General features: G+C 39.7%; 1 protein-coding gene across 1 annotated transcript in view; it reads left to right on the forward strand.

Annotated features, from left to right (window-relative positions):
- LOC139726187 (potassium voltage-gated channel unc-103-like) overlaps positions 1–17,514 on the forward strand; it is a 220,803-nt gene that overhangs the window by 193,235 nt on the left and 10,054 nt on the right. The window contains exons 4-6 of the mRNA XM_071637258.1: positions 1,476–1,557; positions 9,319–9,780; positions 10,134–10,376. Of these exons, the coding sequence (XP_071493359.1) occupies positions 1,519–1,557; positions 9,319–9,780; positions 10,134–10,376 (744 nt within the window). The 5' untranslated portion in view covers positions 1,476–1,518. The remainder of the gene's footprint in view (positions 1–1,475; positions 1,558–9,318; positions 9,781–10,133; positions 10,377–17,514) is intronic.

The following is a 17,514-nucleotide window of genomic DNA, read 5'->3' on the forward strand; positions in this document are numbered from 1 at the left end:
GCATATTCGCAATGTCGCACATTGTATGAATAGAAGTCTGTCTTACACTGAGAATAGAGGGACTGTGGTGGAGAAATTCGTTTCCATTAAAAAAAATATTATTTGATATCATCCGGGAAACTTGACAGGCGATATCATGTAACTATGTACATATCAATTTTGTGTACGAGAAATGTACGTACATCTTTGAGGCTGTTAAGGTATTTAGTTAAGAGGGACAGTTTTGTTTTGTTTTGTTTTTACTCATTCTCTATGTGACTTCTTTCCAACAGCTTGGTCACTTAAAGAAAAATACGTGATGATAATTTCTTGAAAATGTTAATTGTGCGATGTTCATATTATCTTACGTAGATATCTGGGCAATATGTCAATCCGCGTCGTGTGTTTGCGGATGTTGCGGCATTTATACCTAATAGAGTGGCAATTTTACACTCAATCTTCTCAATTTATACTTAATAGAGTGACAATTTCACACTCAATCTTCTCAATTTATACCTAATAGAGTGACAATGTTACACTCAGTCTTCTGTGTGACCTCGTTCTGACAGTGTGGTCAGCTCGAAATGTGTCCATTATTTTTGTTTTTGATATTGGGCAATGTTCATATCTTACTAGGTAGATATTCGGGCCTATGTAAAAATTACGCCCCTTTGTATAATGACACGGTCAGCTCTTAATAAGACATGAATTTCTTTTCTAACAACGCCAAATCCAACGTTATTGTTTGATAGCAATGATGGGCAACATTACTCGACGTGGTGACATATCATTTTGACTTGACCCTATGTCGCGTATGATTATGATGTCACGTTGAGCTATCTGTCATAAACACATTATTATAGCGATGCATCGTGAAAACGGTTCGAAATTTTCCCATCATTCTTGACAGAAATATTCTGTCTTGTTTAGATTGTCATCATTAATGCAAGTCATCATCATCTTACCCTCATCGGAGAGTGAGCTATGAACATTGTTTCCTTTATCCTAATTCTCATAAACAAGTTATGCGCTCTTAACACTCTTGTTTCATATAAAAAAAATGTTTCATATAAAAAAAATCATGTTAGATAACTTTTGCGCTTTTGAAACATCTAAGTGACGTCATCAGATGTTCTGATACTTGAATATCCAATCTACGAACGACATCACCTCTATCAACTAGGTAGAAATGTTTCAATATGTGACGCATATTTGTCAGAGATGCTCTCTTCATTACATAAGCGAGAAAACAGCTGGTGCGGTTTATGACATTACCTCTTAATGTTGGGTAAGATGAATTAGATAACCGTCGTTTCGTATCATTTCATATGTGTCCCTCCTCTATTCGACTTTTAGGATTACTTCCACACCACAGGATCTCGGTATTTATCAACCTGTCATCATAGATGATGCCGATCGAAATCAGTGCTCCATCATTATACCCGTGATTCTCCTATGCTAAATGTTTGCCTTCTCAATCTTCTCTTTCCCCGCAGAATCTGACATTCTGGCGGAGGTTTTGGCGGGAAATCATTCCTCATGAGACGAAAGCGATCCCCGTCGGCTGATAAGTCGGAGGTAAATTTCTCCTTTTTTTTCCATCTGTACTTTTATCTTTCACTAGTTTCTTTGTTGATATCATTACAGAACTTCTTTGTGCTCTTTCTACTCAGATTATTAGAAGAAATAGATGCAAAAGTGTGTATTTCCGTTTCTTGACTTGTTTTCTTCTAATTTTCTGTTCAATGTAACCTCACCTATTTTCCCCACGGCCTATTGGAATGGAACAATTTGTATTAGCAATAGCAAAAAAAAAAAATACTAGTAAATCACTCCAATCTTAATGACCCATTCAAGAAAGATGTTGTGGATCGTTCTATATTTCGAGTTATTTCATTTCCTTCTTCATGTCTCTGTCATTTTGTTAACTCTTTTGATTTTATCGTTCATGGTCTTTAAACTTGTGTCGCTTTATCATTCTCATTTCCCTGTTTGCCATTAATGCCCATGATTCTTTTTCAAATCTCTTTCTGCTTCTTTTTTTACAACCTCTGTTCTTATGGTGTTACTTACTACTTGCATTGATTCGGCCACCAGATGAAATGATTTCCTCATGCACGTTCATCCTATTACTCTATTCACTGAATTCGTATGCAGGTGTTAAGACAATTTCAGACATTATCCGTACTTTGACTGCATGATTATGGAGCATTTTTTTTTTTTTTGCTTCACAACCTTCGAATAAACGTCGACCATTATATCCTAGCAAGCTCTGCTTCATGTTCTCTACCTGTCCCGCTATTTTCAGATTGAACATGTTAATCAGTGGTCAAACATGTCATAAAGTATGATTTCTGTATTCATCGTTGTGGTTTTTTTTCTGATTGCATGTCCTCCGATGATCAAATCCTTTCTTCTTTCCTCTATGTAATTACTGGTTGTATTAATTTTCTCCTCCTCCATTTTGTAAGTTATAACGTTCTTTAACAAAACCCGTATTTTCATATCCCATATAGAATTGGATGAAGGAATTCCCGAAATCTGATTGGTCAATTCCCATGTAATCATTACTCACTGACTGCATACCATTCATGCGTCCGGTAATTATACCGGGCGCATAATTTTTCCATGCATCCGGTAGGTATACCGGAGGCATGATTGTTTTGCTTTGTGTCGTTCTTTCCTATTCATCAGATTATTACCGTGCACATGAGTTTCCTATACAATTATATGCAGGAATTTCACACCCATTCTACAAAATAAGTGTCTCACACGTTTATGTTTTGTTTTGGTCTTCTTTTTATGTGGTTCGTACGAATTGTGTACGCGCAGTACCTCTGAATTAACGGAACCCACTCGGCTATGCCTCGTGGATTCAAACAATTGCGAGATACTTTGTGTACACAACTCTAACCGATCCACTCAAACCCGTGAGTCATTTGTACACCGTCCCATGATGCCGTTTCGTTCATCTCAAATCATTTTGGGGATATTTGGCTAATTCTCTTTCTTTTTTGCTCTGTACTCCTGATTAAGAAAGCAAAACAATTCGTTGGCTCATCACGTGTACCAAAACTCCATCAATGGATATGTTTGTTTGACATTTGCCCCCAAAGAAAATTTGGTGGAGACGTCAACACACGGAGTGTAGATAACGATAATTACATACATGGTTAAGTTATTGAGCTTATTGCCTCTTTAAAAGTTTTCTTTGTGTCATTACGGTCATGGAAAGAAGTTGGGAGATTTTGTTCCTCAAAATGAGCAGAGGACAAGGCTTAAAAAAGACATATTTGTAGAGAATATTGTGATTTTGTAGAGACTGAACACGCATCCATGTAACGCAACCACTTTGGACATGTAAGTTGAAAGAATGCCATTGACATTTCATTAATTGTTTGATCGATACCGTTCAAATAGACAATTTTACTTTTCACACTGTCAGTCAAATTTCATGCGAATCGTTTCAACAAAGACTTCTCCTATAACAGCCAGACAGTTTGCTTAAAGGCATAATTTCACATTTGCAGATGAAACAAAAACCCAGCGTTAGTGTTTTGAAATAGTTCTGAAATGTGAGTTAGGGATAGAAACAACCACTGTAAAAATTTGAATCCGTATAATCGATGTTAAGTATTGTTAAATACACAAAATGTGAACAATAATTGTTATAAAAATGTTTCCAGACTAAACCGTTTACAGTTATGGTTTATTGAGAAAAATACTGATATCTCCTTATATTTTAGGTTTCATTGCAAAAAAAAAAATTATATGGTAGGATGGTTTGTGGTACAACAGACCTAACCATTCAAATTCATGAAATTCTTCCGTCGAGATGTTTTCATTGCAACTGATTGACAAATTGCCCTACATCGACGTAAATAAGCACTGAATTGATCAGTGTTTTAGTAGTAGCCATTTGAATAACAAAGCAGTACCCGCTGCATGCTATAAGGATTAGAACCAACACTTGCTGTCGGGCGAAAGCTCGGTGGTCTAGTGGAGATGACGCCTGTCCGGTGATCAGGAGGTCGTAGGTTCGAATCCTGCTCGAGTATGTACGCCCATGATTTTTTATCATGGCTACTACTAAAACACTGATCAATTCAGTGCTTATTTACGTCGATGTAGGGCAATTTGTCAATCAGTTGCAATGAAAACATCTCGACGGAAGAATTTCATGAATTTGAATAACAAAGCAGTACCCGCTGCATGCTATAAGGATTAGAACCAACACTTGCTGTCGGGCGAAAGCTCGGTGGTCTAGTGGAGATGACGCCTGTCCGGTGATCAGGAGGTCGTAGGTTCGAATCCTGCTCGAGTATGTACGCCCATGATTTTTTATCATGGCTACTACTAAAACACTGATCAATTCAGTGCTTATTTACGTCGATGTAGGGCAATTTGTCAATCAGTTGCAATGAAAACATCTCGACGGAAGAATTTCATGAATTTGAATAACAAAGCAGTACCCGCTGCATGCTATAAGGATTAGAACCAACACTTGCTGTCGGGCGAAAGCTCGGTGGTCTAGTGGAGATGACGCCTGTCCGGTGATCAGGAGGTCGTGTTCGAATCCTGCTCGAGTATGTACGCCCATGATTTTTTATCATGGCTACTACTAAAAGACCTAACCATATGCATCAAATGTGATATCTTGAACATTTTTAAAATCACTGTTCCCAAAGGTAAACAGGACCTTTAAAGCTTGCTTGAATACTTGCCACAATTAATACATTCCACTTGCACTCCGAGTATTGACATGCATTATCGAAGCAGGGCTCAACATTTGAGGTGGCCGGGGTCCATGCACTGAAAATTGATGTCCGGCCACCAAATTTCCAATAAAATTGTATATATGTATCTTTTAGTGGCTAGATTGGGCAGCTACTAGGTTTTGAAATGGATCGTCATGTCACATTTTATTTTGGGCCATCAAAATTTCAAGTGAAAAGATTTTATTACACCGAACGGCCCACCAGAGAAAGAGTTAGCGTCAAACCCTGGATTGAGTATCATAAGGATGGAATAATGTTTTACTTGGTTATTTGAGGAAACTATCGAAAAGTTTGAGAATACTGGTAAACTGGACCCCGTATTATCAAGCGAGAGTTATCGTTGATTCCCGGTACTTATAATCAATTATAAGTCTGGAGAAAAGGGGTACTGGGCCCCGTTTTATCAAAAGATACAATCGATTGTAAATTTCCTTTCCACCCAGGCTGCAATAGACTTATGATAGAAATCAACTATACAAGTAGGAATATTGCCTTAGCCTCGCCCGCTCTGCAAGAACCAATGCATGAAAACTGGTCAATTTTCAATTTTAATTTCTATAGGAGGCATAATATTACTACATGAAATCCAGCTAGGAGACATACATAGAATATTGCAAACATATAAAAGAAACATAGCGGTCGATCTATGAAGGTTGGAATCTGAGAATGGATGCTAAAGAATGAAAGCTAAAGAAATATGAAGGAACCTACTTGAAAGCAAGCTTGTCAAGTGTTATAGGTCCCAGTTAAAATCGAGCTACAGATTGAGATGAGGAGCACGGTTACAACAAATGACCGAACATTGAAGTCGATTCAACAGATGCCGGTGAACATTATTTATATACAGCTCCTCGGGAGGGGAGGGGGGGGGGGGGCAGAGAGGGTGAATGTATTAGTAATTGAGCCTGACCAACCAGTACAGACATTAATCAGATTTTCGAGACTATGTGACATAAGTTCATACTGTAAACCACAAGCATGTTCAAACCGGGTGTGTATTTTGAAGGTAAAAATCACCTGTCTGCCTTATGCTACTCTTGTTATATACTGATTACTTTTCATCAGTATATAACAAGACCACTAACGTGACTAACGCTGGACCGTGAAGGAACTCAGTCTGAAATGCGCCTGCTTTAAGATTGACTGGTGGTCGAGTCCTAATCTGTTCTTGCGGTATCATGCCGATGATCCGATCCCTCAAGAAATGAGTAAAACACTCTAAGGAGTTTCAAACACAAGTCCTTGATTCCTCGGATTGGTGATGTAATGGAGGTATTGTGTGTCAAAGAGTTCCATCAGCTCACACACGTAAAAGATCCCATTCCACTTCTCTCGAAGAAAAAGGGTGTAAGACCACTGTACAGTAAAATGGCCCTCGATCTCCGCACATAACCAGACGACGGACAAGTGACGCGCGGACCACTCGTGGCGCGGCCCACGTGAATAGCATTTGTTAGCTAGTAATTTGTACACATGATTTGTTCAAGGCATTGCAGGAAGCCGGCAAAATAATAGCTGAAAGCAGGCTGTTGTCTGTGATGAAATCAAGCAAGCAAACAAACAAACGAACAAGAGTTAGTCAGCAAACGGTACGTTGCGTAATTCGATAAAATTACTGAACATTTACACATACAAAAAATAGGGCAATTTTTTTTTGTAAAAACAAAATGCAATAGGCATTGGTATAAAGGTCGTGTCTCACCTAGTGCGTCTGAGAATAGACCCTCGCCTTGAAATATCCGCTGTGAAACAGGGTTAGAAATCCATCAAGCCTTAAGTTCTAATCCCAAACCATAAGCAATCCGCCCACTGCTCTGCCCATAAAGGATGGGTTACATTCGGGTTTAATGTAGCTTATAGAACAAAACTAAGCTAAGACATGCTATCGGTAATCCCTTATCGACTTCAATATTGTCATCGATAACGTCCGACTTGCCAATTTCTTTAAAGCATTCTCGAAATAGTATTCAAAACACTGCTTCTGAGAAATCGAGCTCATTTTTCCCCTTGCAAAGGCTGTATCGTTATACACTGTAGTCCTACTTACCTGCTCGTACTCCATGAGTGCACAAAATATTCTCATTGACTATAGATTCCAGCTCTAGCGAAAGGTAGAGCCATGATTCTAAGCTTCCATGTCCATTGTGTACTCTCGTTCTCTTGCATTCGCAAAAAAAAAAAAAAAAAAAAAATCCAAACGAGAACACGTCGTATGTCGTCGTGTGTTCCTGCTCTGGGGAAACGTTTGCCAGTGAGTTGTGAACTCGACTTGCACTTTTTTTTTTTGTCGAATCAGGGCAGCATTTTGTTTCAAGATAATCAAAATGTCTAAAACATCCTACATGATTGCAAAACACTGTGAATGGCAGTTGCCATAACCGTCTGGTAGGTTCTGAGATAAAACACGTTTGATAATTACAAAAATCTCCGATGGATTAAAGCCTCTCCCACAGTGCATTATGGTGCACCAAACATGTAAGTTACTACATTACTGTCTCTTTTTTTTTATTTCAAGTTCTTAAGACAATTTCTTTCCGATAGCGAAAGCATGTCATTTAAAACATATCAACCTGTTACCAAGCGACGTGGCTTCTTGGTTTACCAATGATGATATTTTCAATTCACAACTTTACCCCAACCCAAATTCCATATGTACGTGCGACGGACACGAAATCTATCCTGTAACGTAGATTCCACTTTGATTTCAAATCAATTTTCAGTGGCTTCGTTGATGTTTCGAATCGGCTGTTTTGTTCAGGTAATAAGCAATGAAATCAACCTGATCTCAAATTCTAAAGAAATACTATAGTTTATCGGAAAATCAAATAACATTATTAAATCATTGGTTTGCCACACTAACCTAAAAGAAACTTAAAGTCAGGCTTTGACGTATGCAATAATATTTTCTTTTGAAATGTAAGGGTCAGGCCTTTGCCAGATTATTATTTCATCATCATTGGTCGTTACCAGGTCTGGCAAGGTAGTCGTACAAGTCTGACAATCTTATTAGGTTGTCATGGGCACGGTTTGTGAAGGACGATAGCATTTAGTTAAGATACATAAAGTAAACCGCGTCTTACGAAAGTCGTAACAACATGCTTAGCTGCGTGTTCCCTGCACATTCTTCTAAAGTTGTTCCCTCCTGAGACCCGCGAATCGATTACATCTGTAAATATCTCTGCGCAACAATTGGTTTCACATAATGGCGGACAGGTGCTGGATGTTTGCTAGTTTCATGAGGGTTGATTTTGACTAATTCACACAATAGCGAAAAATCGATGATTTTCTAAAGATTTCCGCTGTCGAGGGAGCTAGTGAGATTGACAACTTTTTTCCCGCGCAAATTCTTCTTGTCGAACCATTAGTTGACACGCACTCGTCCTATGGAAAAGTTTGCTGTCAATCAAGAAATGCCACCTGGCTGTAACAATTTTCTTTTCAAGCATCTTCTCCTTCAGGATTGAAGACAGTGGAAGTCTTAAAGCCACAGACAGACAAACACTTTCAATCTGAAGGTGCTAACTCAAGAGTTCTTTTTTTTTTTCTCGGATTCTTTTTTTTCCTACCCAAGATACCTCTTGCTCTTCCTGGCATATAAGAATAATGCCAAAGCGATTATTACATATAACGTATGTATATTCTATCATATAGACATACATCTATGGTGTACACGATATTACATAAGAAAGGTGTATAAAATGATGAAATACATATAATATTTTTTTTTCGTTCATTGCTGACATGGCTTATTGTACTTTCTATAGTTTCGATTGTATGTTCTAGTTAGTTTTTTTTTTTTCTTCTCATTTCATTCATACATTTCATCTTTCTGTACATACCTAATGATTCTTCGTAGAGGCTAGGCCCTACTTAGCTTCCGGCTCCTTGAAAATGCAGGGAAAATGTCTATCCATCTTTGTCCCGTGTTTACCGATCCATGAAAAGAGGGAAATAATAAAGGGTAAAATTAGGGCCTACTTGACGGAGGAATGGTAAGAAACGGCCATAGAATTGGATACGAAAGTTTACGATTGACAGGTACATTAAATGGACTATGCAATACAGGCGCTTGTTTACTTGCATTAATTTGTAATACTCTGATCATCACTTATATAGCCAAAAGAGTATCTAAAATAATGTATGTTATAATGTTTGTAATAATATTTTTACAAAGTTTTCCACAGATTACTTGGATACACCCCCCCCCCCCTCCTCAAAAAAAAATAAGGTTGTCTCAGTAACATCCTCTGTCAATCAATGCTAAAGTACTAAAAAGATTAGCAAAAGACATTGGAATGCACATTCCCATACACCGAGCAAAACTCACGTTTCCATGCAATGTCTTTTGTTCAGTAACATACTGCGACTGTTGCGACTGTTCACCGTAGTCGTGGTGACATCTTCTCTAATGATAGGCTTTTTGCACTGGCACTTGTAAGATTTGAATATACATGGACATCATTATACTGATAGACAATCATCTGGTACCAGAGTCTATGATATCCATATAGTTTAATGTGAAATTGGTCGCTTTGTTCCTACGGCTTGTTACGCCCTGCAGGTGATACGACTGACTTCGGACGAAATCAACCACAAAAAGCTCCGCGTCCGGCAGCTGCACAAGTTTACTATCCTCCACTACTCGCCCTTCAAAGCCGTCTGGGATTGGTTCATTCTCCTCCTCGTGGTCTACACCGCCATCTTCACTCCGTATTCCGCCGCCTTCCTCCTCAAGAACGATGAGAACAAAGCCAAGCTCAACAAGGACGCCGACACGCGCGATGGCGACAGCCTATCGACCAGCTACACGCAACCCCTGGTCATCATCGACATGGTGGTCGACGTCATGTTCATCGTCGACATCTTCATCAACTTCCGAACGACGTTCATCGACGACACGATCGGCGAGGTGGTGTCGAACCCATCAAAGATCGCCAAGCATTACTTGAAGGGATGGTTCGTCATCGACGTGCTAGCCGCCATCCCATTCGATCTCCTTCTCTTCGCCGTGCCAGCAGACGAGGTGAGGAACGGTCATGGTCGATGTCGGAGTACATAATCAAGACCAGTTTATTGTTGCTAATGATGATAATAGAACATAGTTGTTTTGTCTACAGATATACAACTGTCACTATCGTTATCACTATGTATCAAAATGCTTGCAACAGAATTTTAGGAAAAGTCACCAAATTTGGTTGAGATTGGATTAAAGACACAGGAGTGGCAAAAGAAATTTTGGTTGGGGCACAATGTGCCCCATCCCCATTAGGCTCTATGGTTAACATTGCTCGTAAGTACATCCATCTGACAGGAACAAAATTTGTTTGATGTATCCTGATTGCGTTTCTTTTTCAATCGTCTGTTTCTTACTCGTAGAAAACGACGTCCGCCATGAGTCTGCTGAAGACGGCTCGTCTTTTACGTCTGTTACGCGTCGCGCGTCGCTTGGACCAGTACTCGCAGTTCGCTCCAGCCGTTGTGTGCTTATTAATGTGTGCCTTTACCCTAGTCTCTCACTGGATGGCGTGTATATGGTACGCCATAGGGGAGCAGCAGCGTCCAGAAATACAGTACGGATGGCTGGACCTACTCGCCCAAGATTTGTTTACTCCTTATACGGTAAGAACAAGTTTACTTCACTCAAATTCATGAAATTCTTCCGTCGATATGTTTTTCCTTGCAACTGATTGACTGATTGACATTTGTCAATTAGTTGCAAAGTTCACTTCATTCTAGGGTGTTTCTCAGTAGACCGTTTCTTTACAATTCATGGATATTACCAATCTTACAGCCCAGTAACGAACATGGTTTTTCACCTGCACAACCTGGTATTTACCAGGATTGTCAGAAAAAAAAAATACAACGTTTAGGCATGCAATGCACGTGATGCAAAACAACGATATAGATGCATCATAAATTCTATTGAGACTGACAGGCCATTCTGGTTAGGCCTACCTGGTTTACTCAAGTTCATTGTTTGTATGAACACGAATTCCATAAATTGTCAGGTTGGGCAAGCTTATGCATTACGTCCCTTTGAAAACGAGTGAAGTGCCTGACCAACTAAAAAAAACCAACAACAACAGAAAGCTCATTTGCAACATTGTGCACATGAGCTCACTCCGAAATTGTTTGATTTCATTTCATTTTCCATCTGAGAAGATGACTGGATAGCCCATATTCAGCTCCAGAAGCTCGTCTTCCATGCCTAGCACTGCAAGGGGTCCAGTTGAGTGTAGGCCTACTTGTCCATAGTTTCTTTCTGGACTCCTTAACGGCACCGTATTCATGAAATGCCTCTCCTGCACACGTTGCGTGACAAATTTCAAAATAATGCGCTACACTCAATCCCCTATCCATTCCCATCCCACCCCAACCCCATTCGTCAGATAAAGCTTTCCTCTAGATTGCGTTTCATAATGAATGTATGTGGGTCGATTCATATCCAATGATTACATTGACCCCAATTTTTCAAGGATTTTCATTTCTGTATTTGCTACCAACGATAAAGCATAAGATCCGCGATATTTGCGACATGAATTCGATTACGCGGCAAACGTGCTATAATTTGAGGTTTCATCTTCCACAGAATGGGCCCAATAGAGGAAGTTAATGCAAAAGACATGCTCATATGATATCAACTCATTCCAAATGTGATGAGAATCTATTTATTCCCGCCCATTGAGGGAAATGAAAGACCAGAGTGACCACACAATTATCAGTTCATGATAATCATCGAGTATACTTGGCCCCTTTCTCAAATTATGAGAGTGGTTAAGATGTGCATTTACTTAAAATCAGCGTATCAACGTCACGCACACACACACACACACACGGGTTGGCATGATACCCTCAAGAATAAAATGTAAGGTTCTTACATGAGAGCATAGCGTTGTGAAAGTTTAGATACAAATTGTATGATCGCATGATGCAGCTCACAAGTTGACCATTTTCAGCAAAACAGAGTTGGCTATTTTGACCAATTTCTTTGTGTTTGCATCAATTTCACATGAAACTAGTTATCTGTTTATATAGTCCACCTGCTCCAATAAAATATATGGGATAGGCCTAAGCCCTTTTTTGTTTGCTATATGTCCGGTAGAAAATCGCTATTTTTTTTTTCCTGGCCATTGGACATTTTTGTTTTCTTGTGGGTTTGGGGCCATAAAATACTCTTTATGAAATTGGAATACAAGATATCGAACGAGACTAATGCGTCTACAAGACCACCTCTTCGTTAGCACTGATAATGAGAATTGCCACCTTTGAATTTGACAGTTTGAGAAGACACGTGCCTCTGAATGTATATGTATAGGGTGTCCGGTGCACATGGTATGTTGAGCGCTGCCGCGTGAGATTCAAGAAAACGCTCATGTATGTTCCCGCCGCTGAAAAAAAAACACGGTCGTCTGCGCGTCCGCCCTGAAGAAACGCTTCCTTCAGAATTCGCACGTCCATTTCTATGTCCCATTGCTTTCATGTAATGAACGTTAACCTACTTTGACAGTAATAATGGAGTGGCTATTATATCCACTGAGATCGAAATTGCCAGAGAAGTAAATTACTCTACGTCTCCCGCCCCCCTTCTAAAACATACACAATTGTCATTTGCATAATGTAGTTTGCCTTCTCTTATCACTCCGTAATGTTAGAGCCCTTGAAGTAGATAATGACTCCTTATCTGTCTCCCCGTATGTGTGACTTTGTATCTCTCGTAGATTTCCCTGCTCTCTATGTCTTCTCTCGCTAAATGCTCTTTCGTCCTCCCCACCCCCTCCCTTTCTCTCTCTCTCTCTTTAGCATTGTGTCTTTTTGTCTGTCTCTTAATATGTCTAGCCATTTATCACTACCTTTTACATCCAGCGTGATCAGTATCCAAGGTGCTAATGTTTTAACAGATATGTCCCTATAATCACTTTTCTCTCCCCCGCCCTGATCCACCCTTATATTAGTGTTAATCACATTTCTTGTAGGATGCTTTATCTCCTCTGATATTGGTGTCCAACGTCCTTACGCCGATGTATTGTCATGAACGAAGAAATGTAGGCCGGTGCATCCAGGGACGTTGCTCTAAACCGCCACATTTTATTCACCAAGCTCTGGTAGCGGCTGTATGTGTTTGACAAAATTCACATAACAAGGGAATATTAATCAGACGGGTGAAGGTTGAGATGTGATTTTTTTTTTCAATTTGTCTCCCTCTACAGATGAAATTTGGAAGATCGCAACTGCTGATCTGTAATCTAACAAACATGTCAGGGATAGCCTAGTCTGGTTTCCAGAACCCTTTGCCAACTGGACTCCGCGGCGACGAAGTTGCCGCCTTTGCCGAATCTGCGCGACAAAATCACCTAAACCTACCCCAGATTTTTACTTTGAGGGCCCCAATATCCTGTATAGCGAAATAGTACGAGCAGAGGGTCTGGAAGCCAGACTAGACTTGCTCAAGGCAGTGGTCTGAACGGTCTGAAATGTACTTATTGCTAGATCACATTCTTCGAAGTTAAGTGGTTGTTGCCCTGCTGTTTAAGTACTGGATACTACTATCAAGACTATTTTACAAGACCTGGTGATAATCAGCATGCCACACATATCCTCAGGTCTAAACACTCAGAAAAATACCAACATTCATCCTATCTTTTTACAACGACGGTGCAAACAAATCTCATTCATTGTCTACTATTCTCCCTTGGGCGTGTCCACATAGAGGACATAAAACTCGTAGGCCTACGCTTATTTGTTTATTCTGAAAGTGATGGAGGACAATTGAGCTCATACATGCACGTATTCATACTGTGATTTAGTGGATAATGTTTTACCTCTGTTTTGAGAGGGTCAAAACAGATTAATGACAAAACTGCACAGCGTAGTAAAGACATGTACTGAGGCAGACAGTTTGAAAGTGTAAAGGCCACCGCACACTGTACGACTTTTCGGTCGCAGGACAGACTGACTTTCAGATCTGAAATAAACAAGCGTGTTTGTATTATGTTCTGAGGATTTATTTCGTATCCAAAGTCGATCGATCGTGCGACCGACAGTCGTATAAGTGTGCGATGGACTCTAAGCCCGCCGCACACTGTACGACATTCGGTCGCACGACTGACAGACTTTGGATCCGAAATAAATCACAATATAGCGTCAGAATAAACACCCTTGTTTATTTCAGATCTGAAATCGCTTAGTCGTGCGACCAAAAGTCGTATAGTGTGCGGCGGGCTTACGTCACACCCACGACAACCCGAGATCGGAGGCGATTTGCTTAAAGTACAGCAGACGGCAATTCATGAATGTGGTATAGTATAGAGAACGAGGGCAATCAATCTTGATGCAGCCAGACGCTGCTTGACAAAGATTGTAAATTACACTGACAGCATCACAGCAATAACACCGGGGCGAGTTCGCGACAAGTTCATTACAGGGGAAAGTGTCATCTCAATTTCTCCAAGATACATTCTACGTAAACGCAATTCAAGGAGAAGATCTGTAATCATGGTAATATAGTCTGTTTATCTTATTTTATTCCTTGATGGAAAGAGTCGAGGTAAAGAAGTGGCTTGATGCAACCCACTTTGATAAAATCATTGTCAAAACTTTAGATTATAAAACAAAAACTGTGATCATGATCAGATCTTGGCAGACGACTATCAATGAAAAGAGCCGTTCCCTTTTGAAATTATCGTAGATGCGTTTAAACATGTGGAAATAGAGACAACTACTGAATGCAAACTGTTTTGCACTAATAGGCACTAGTAGAATGATTGTTGATAGACAGAACTGTGAGTTGATCAGTTGTTACAAAGATGAAGAGCACACAACACTCACACGTACGGAACATTGGTAAACTTGTCTACTGGTTTATTGGAATGCAATTTGGATTGGAATGTTGGCATGTACACTTGTGTTCCTACGTTGCTCTGAATCTATACGGAAAATTGAAACTCATCGTATAACTGGTGAGTTGTTTGGCTATACCAGGGGCCGCCGAAGTTGGAGCTGCAGCCTCCCCCTCCAATATACTGTTGGCTAAAAAGAATTCGGAAAAAAGAAAGACACATAGAAACACATGAACACACATGTCTTCCCGAGGGTACCTCCAGACAATACCCTCCCCCCTCATACACACACACACACACACACACACACACACACACACACACACACACACACACACACACACACACACACACGCACACGCACACACATACATACACACAAACACTTTATATACAGTTCCGTGGCCCCTGGATAAACTTTCGCACCATGATATTCAGCTTCTCACTATCACTACCTTTGCACTAAGAATCCTTGCGAGGGGGGCATGTCTTAAGGCGGGAAGGTGGAAAGTGGATGAATGGCGCCCAAAGAAGAGGAAGACGAATGGGTGTGTCACGTGACTGCTAAGACTGCAAGATTGATGAGAGCAGTATCAACGTATCTTCATCTTATTTACCTTGTTTCCCGATCGCAAATATTGGCAACATTAATGGAGCTGGCTGTGCGAGATATTTGCGGATATGAATATGGACTGTTTTGTACTTTGCCGTTCGATGGTTTTCAGTGATGTCGCGTAGACAAATACATCTTAATTAGGGGGAAGCTATGTCTTTGTATATAGAGTGCAATATATGGTATGAATGGTTGAGATGTTGAAGAAAGGCTTTGCCTCAATGAAGGGAGTATGTATGAATGAATGCGAGACCTAAATACACTGTATATGAATAAATGAGCAAAATAGTAACAAAAACTGATCACGGTCGCCTGTTAGATAATTAGTGGGAAAGAAGAATTGGTGAGGAGTTATTGCTGTGAAATTATGAATATACATACAAAAACAATAAACGATATATCTTTTGAGGAATGTTACGTGTATGCCACAGGAGGGATGCACTATTCCAAACCACTTTAAAAGCCCCAGTAATCTGTATGAAATTAGATAATCACAGTACAGTGATATTGATGGACGGTTTTATCAATATTGGTGATTTTGATAGCTCCCCAGAAAACCCGGATGTCGTTTTTCAGTGCAGATACAGATCCCTCACCCTTGTAGAGACAGCTCGGTTCCCACCATTTGCAAAACAATTTGTGTAGTAGTTGTTTCTTTGCTGAAGTACATGTACATCCTGTTGTAAAATACATACGATGGTTGACAAATATGATTATTTCAGGGCAGACTTTGGACGGGCACACACATAGTTCACGCACAAGCACACACATTGCCAGAATTCACGAAGGTGGTTTAAACCTGCTTCAAATCCAGACCATGTTATAAATTTAGACCATGGTCTAAAATAAGCGAGAAATAGGTGTACATTTGACATACGCGCATTAATGGACGTTTATTACTGGAATTCTGTTTGCGTACGTGATCTGTCAATCGTATTTAAGCAGATGAATATATGGTTTAAATTTTGTACCACCTTCGTGAATTCGGGCCTATGTTCTATAGGATATTTTTCTGGCATAACATCAAACGTCGACCCAGTGCATTCTGAACCGTTTATAGGTCAGCAACTATTTTATGACGTATATGCTATAATCATCTCCCAGATTCTGGTGCTGTTATAGCTGACCACCCCACCCCCCCCCCCCCCCCCCCAAAAAAAAAAAAAAATGTCATACTTCAAACTTACTTAATGTCACCGTGCAGTCACATACTCGTTGATTGAAAACATGGAAGCAAGTAATACAATTTTTATACGTCTTTAAATTGCCGATAAGTAATGAAAATACCCTTGCAACGAAGTCTCCATACCCGCCTTCCGAAACGGCATGCAGAATAGGTAGGCTTATCTGGGGCCCGTTGCATAAAACTTACCGTTGAATTTCAATGGTAACTACCGTCAAAATTAGGCATCACAGCCAATCAGCATCAAGGATTATAAAATTTACCGCTAATTTGAAGACTTACCGCTAGAAAGGAGCGGTAAGTCCGGTGGTAAGGGTTTTATGCAACAGGGCCCTGTTATTGTCTGTCCAACATTATTTTACCAACTGGAAGCGAATCGTAAGGCAAAACTACGAATCGTACATTGTTGGTTTTGCCTTCCATGTTTTATTACGTATACAATAGGGCATACATGTGCTTTCCTCTCCTTGTTTCATCCTATTTATTGTCCAGTGCGCAAACACATTATCGAACATTTTCTTTTAAAGCGTTGAGTATCCTTTGGTTGGGATTTCATGTTGCGAGACATGATTATTTGCAGTACAAATGAAAACGAATTTACTCACACCATTAAAAGCCGAATTTAAACAAAACACCAAAAAAGAAAAATAGTGCGAGCTAAACGACGTTCACATCATAGTAAGATTGACTATTTGCCATCCATCCCGATTTGCAAAGGAAAAAAGGTAGAAAAAAAAAGAAACAAATGATATGAACAAAAAGAAGAATGCTAGTGCGTGGTTCTTCAGGGATGTTCATTAATCAGACTTTGATCCATTAAACACGTGTGCGATAATTACCACGATTACAGCTTCAGCCTTTCTGCGAAATTTGTTTAAATGAAAATCGTTTTATAACAACACAAATAATCAGTATCACATACGCACTTCTTTCACTCAAAAAAAAAATTGAAATGTATGTGCACATGAATATTTTGAATGTATAAATGCATATATACATTCATATTAATCTTTTGTGTCAATGTAGGTGGACATTAGTGTCTGGTAATGACTGAGACAACTTTCCTACGTACCTTGTGATCTATTCTCGAGAAGGCTTACGTTGTCTTTGCAACAACAACAACAA

The sequence above is a fragment of the Diadema antillarum genome, unplaced genomic scaffold (genome assembly GCF_040938485.1).
Source record: "Diadema antillarum isolate AM-2024a unplaced genomic scaffold, OU_Dant_1.0 seq00000081_RagTag, whole genome shotgun sequence".
NCBI classification, from domain to species: Eukaryota; Metazoa; Echinodermata; class Echinoidea; order Diadematoida; family Diadematidae; genus Diadema; species Diadema antillarum.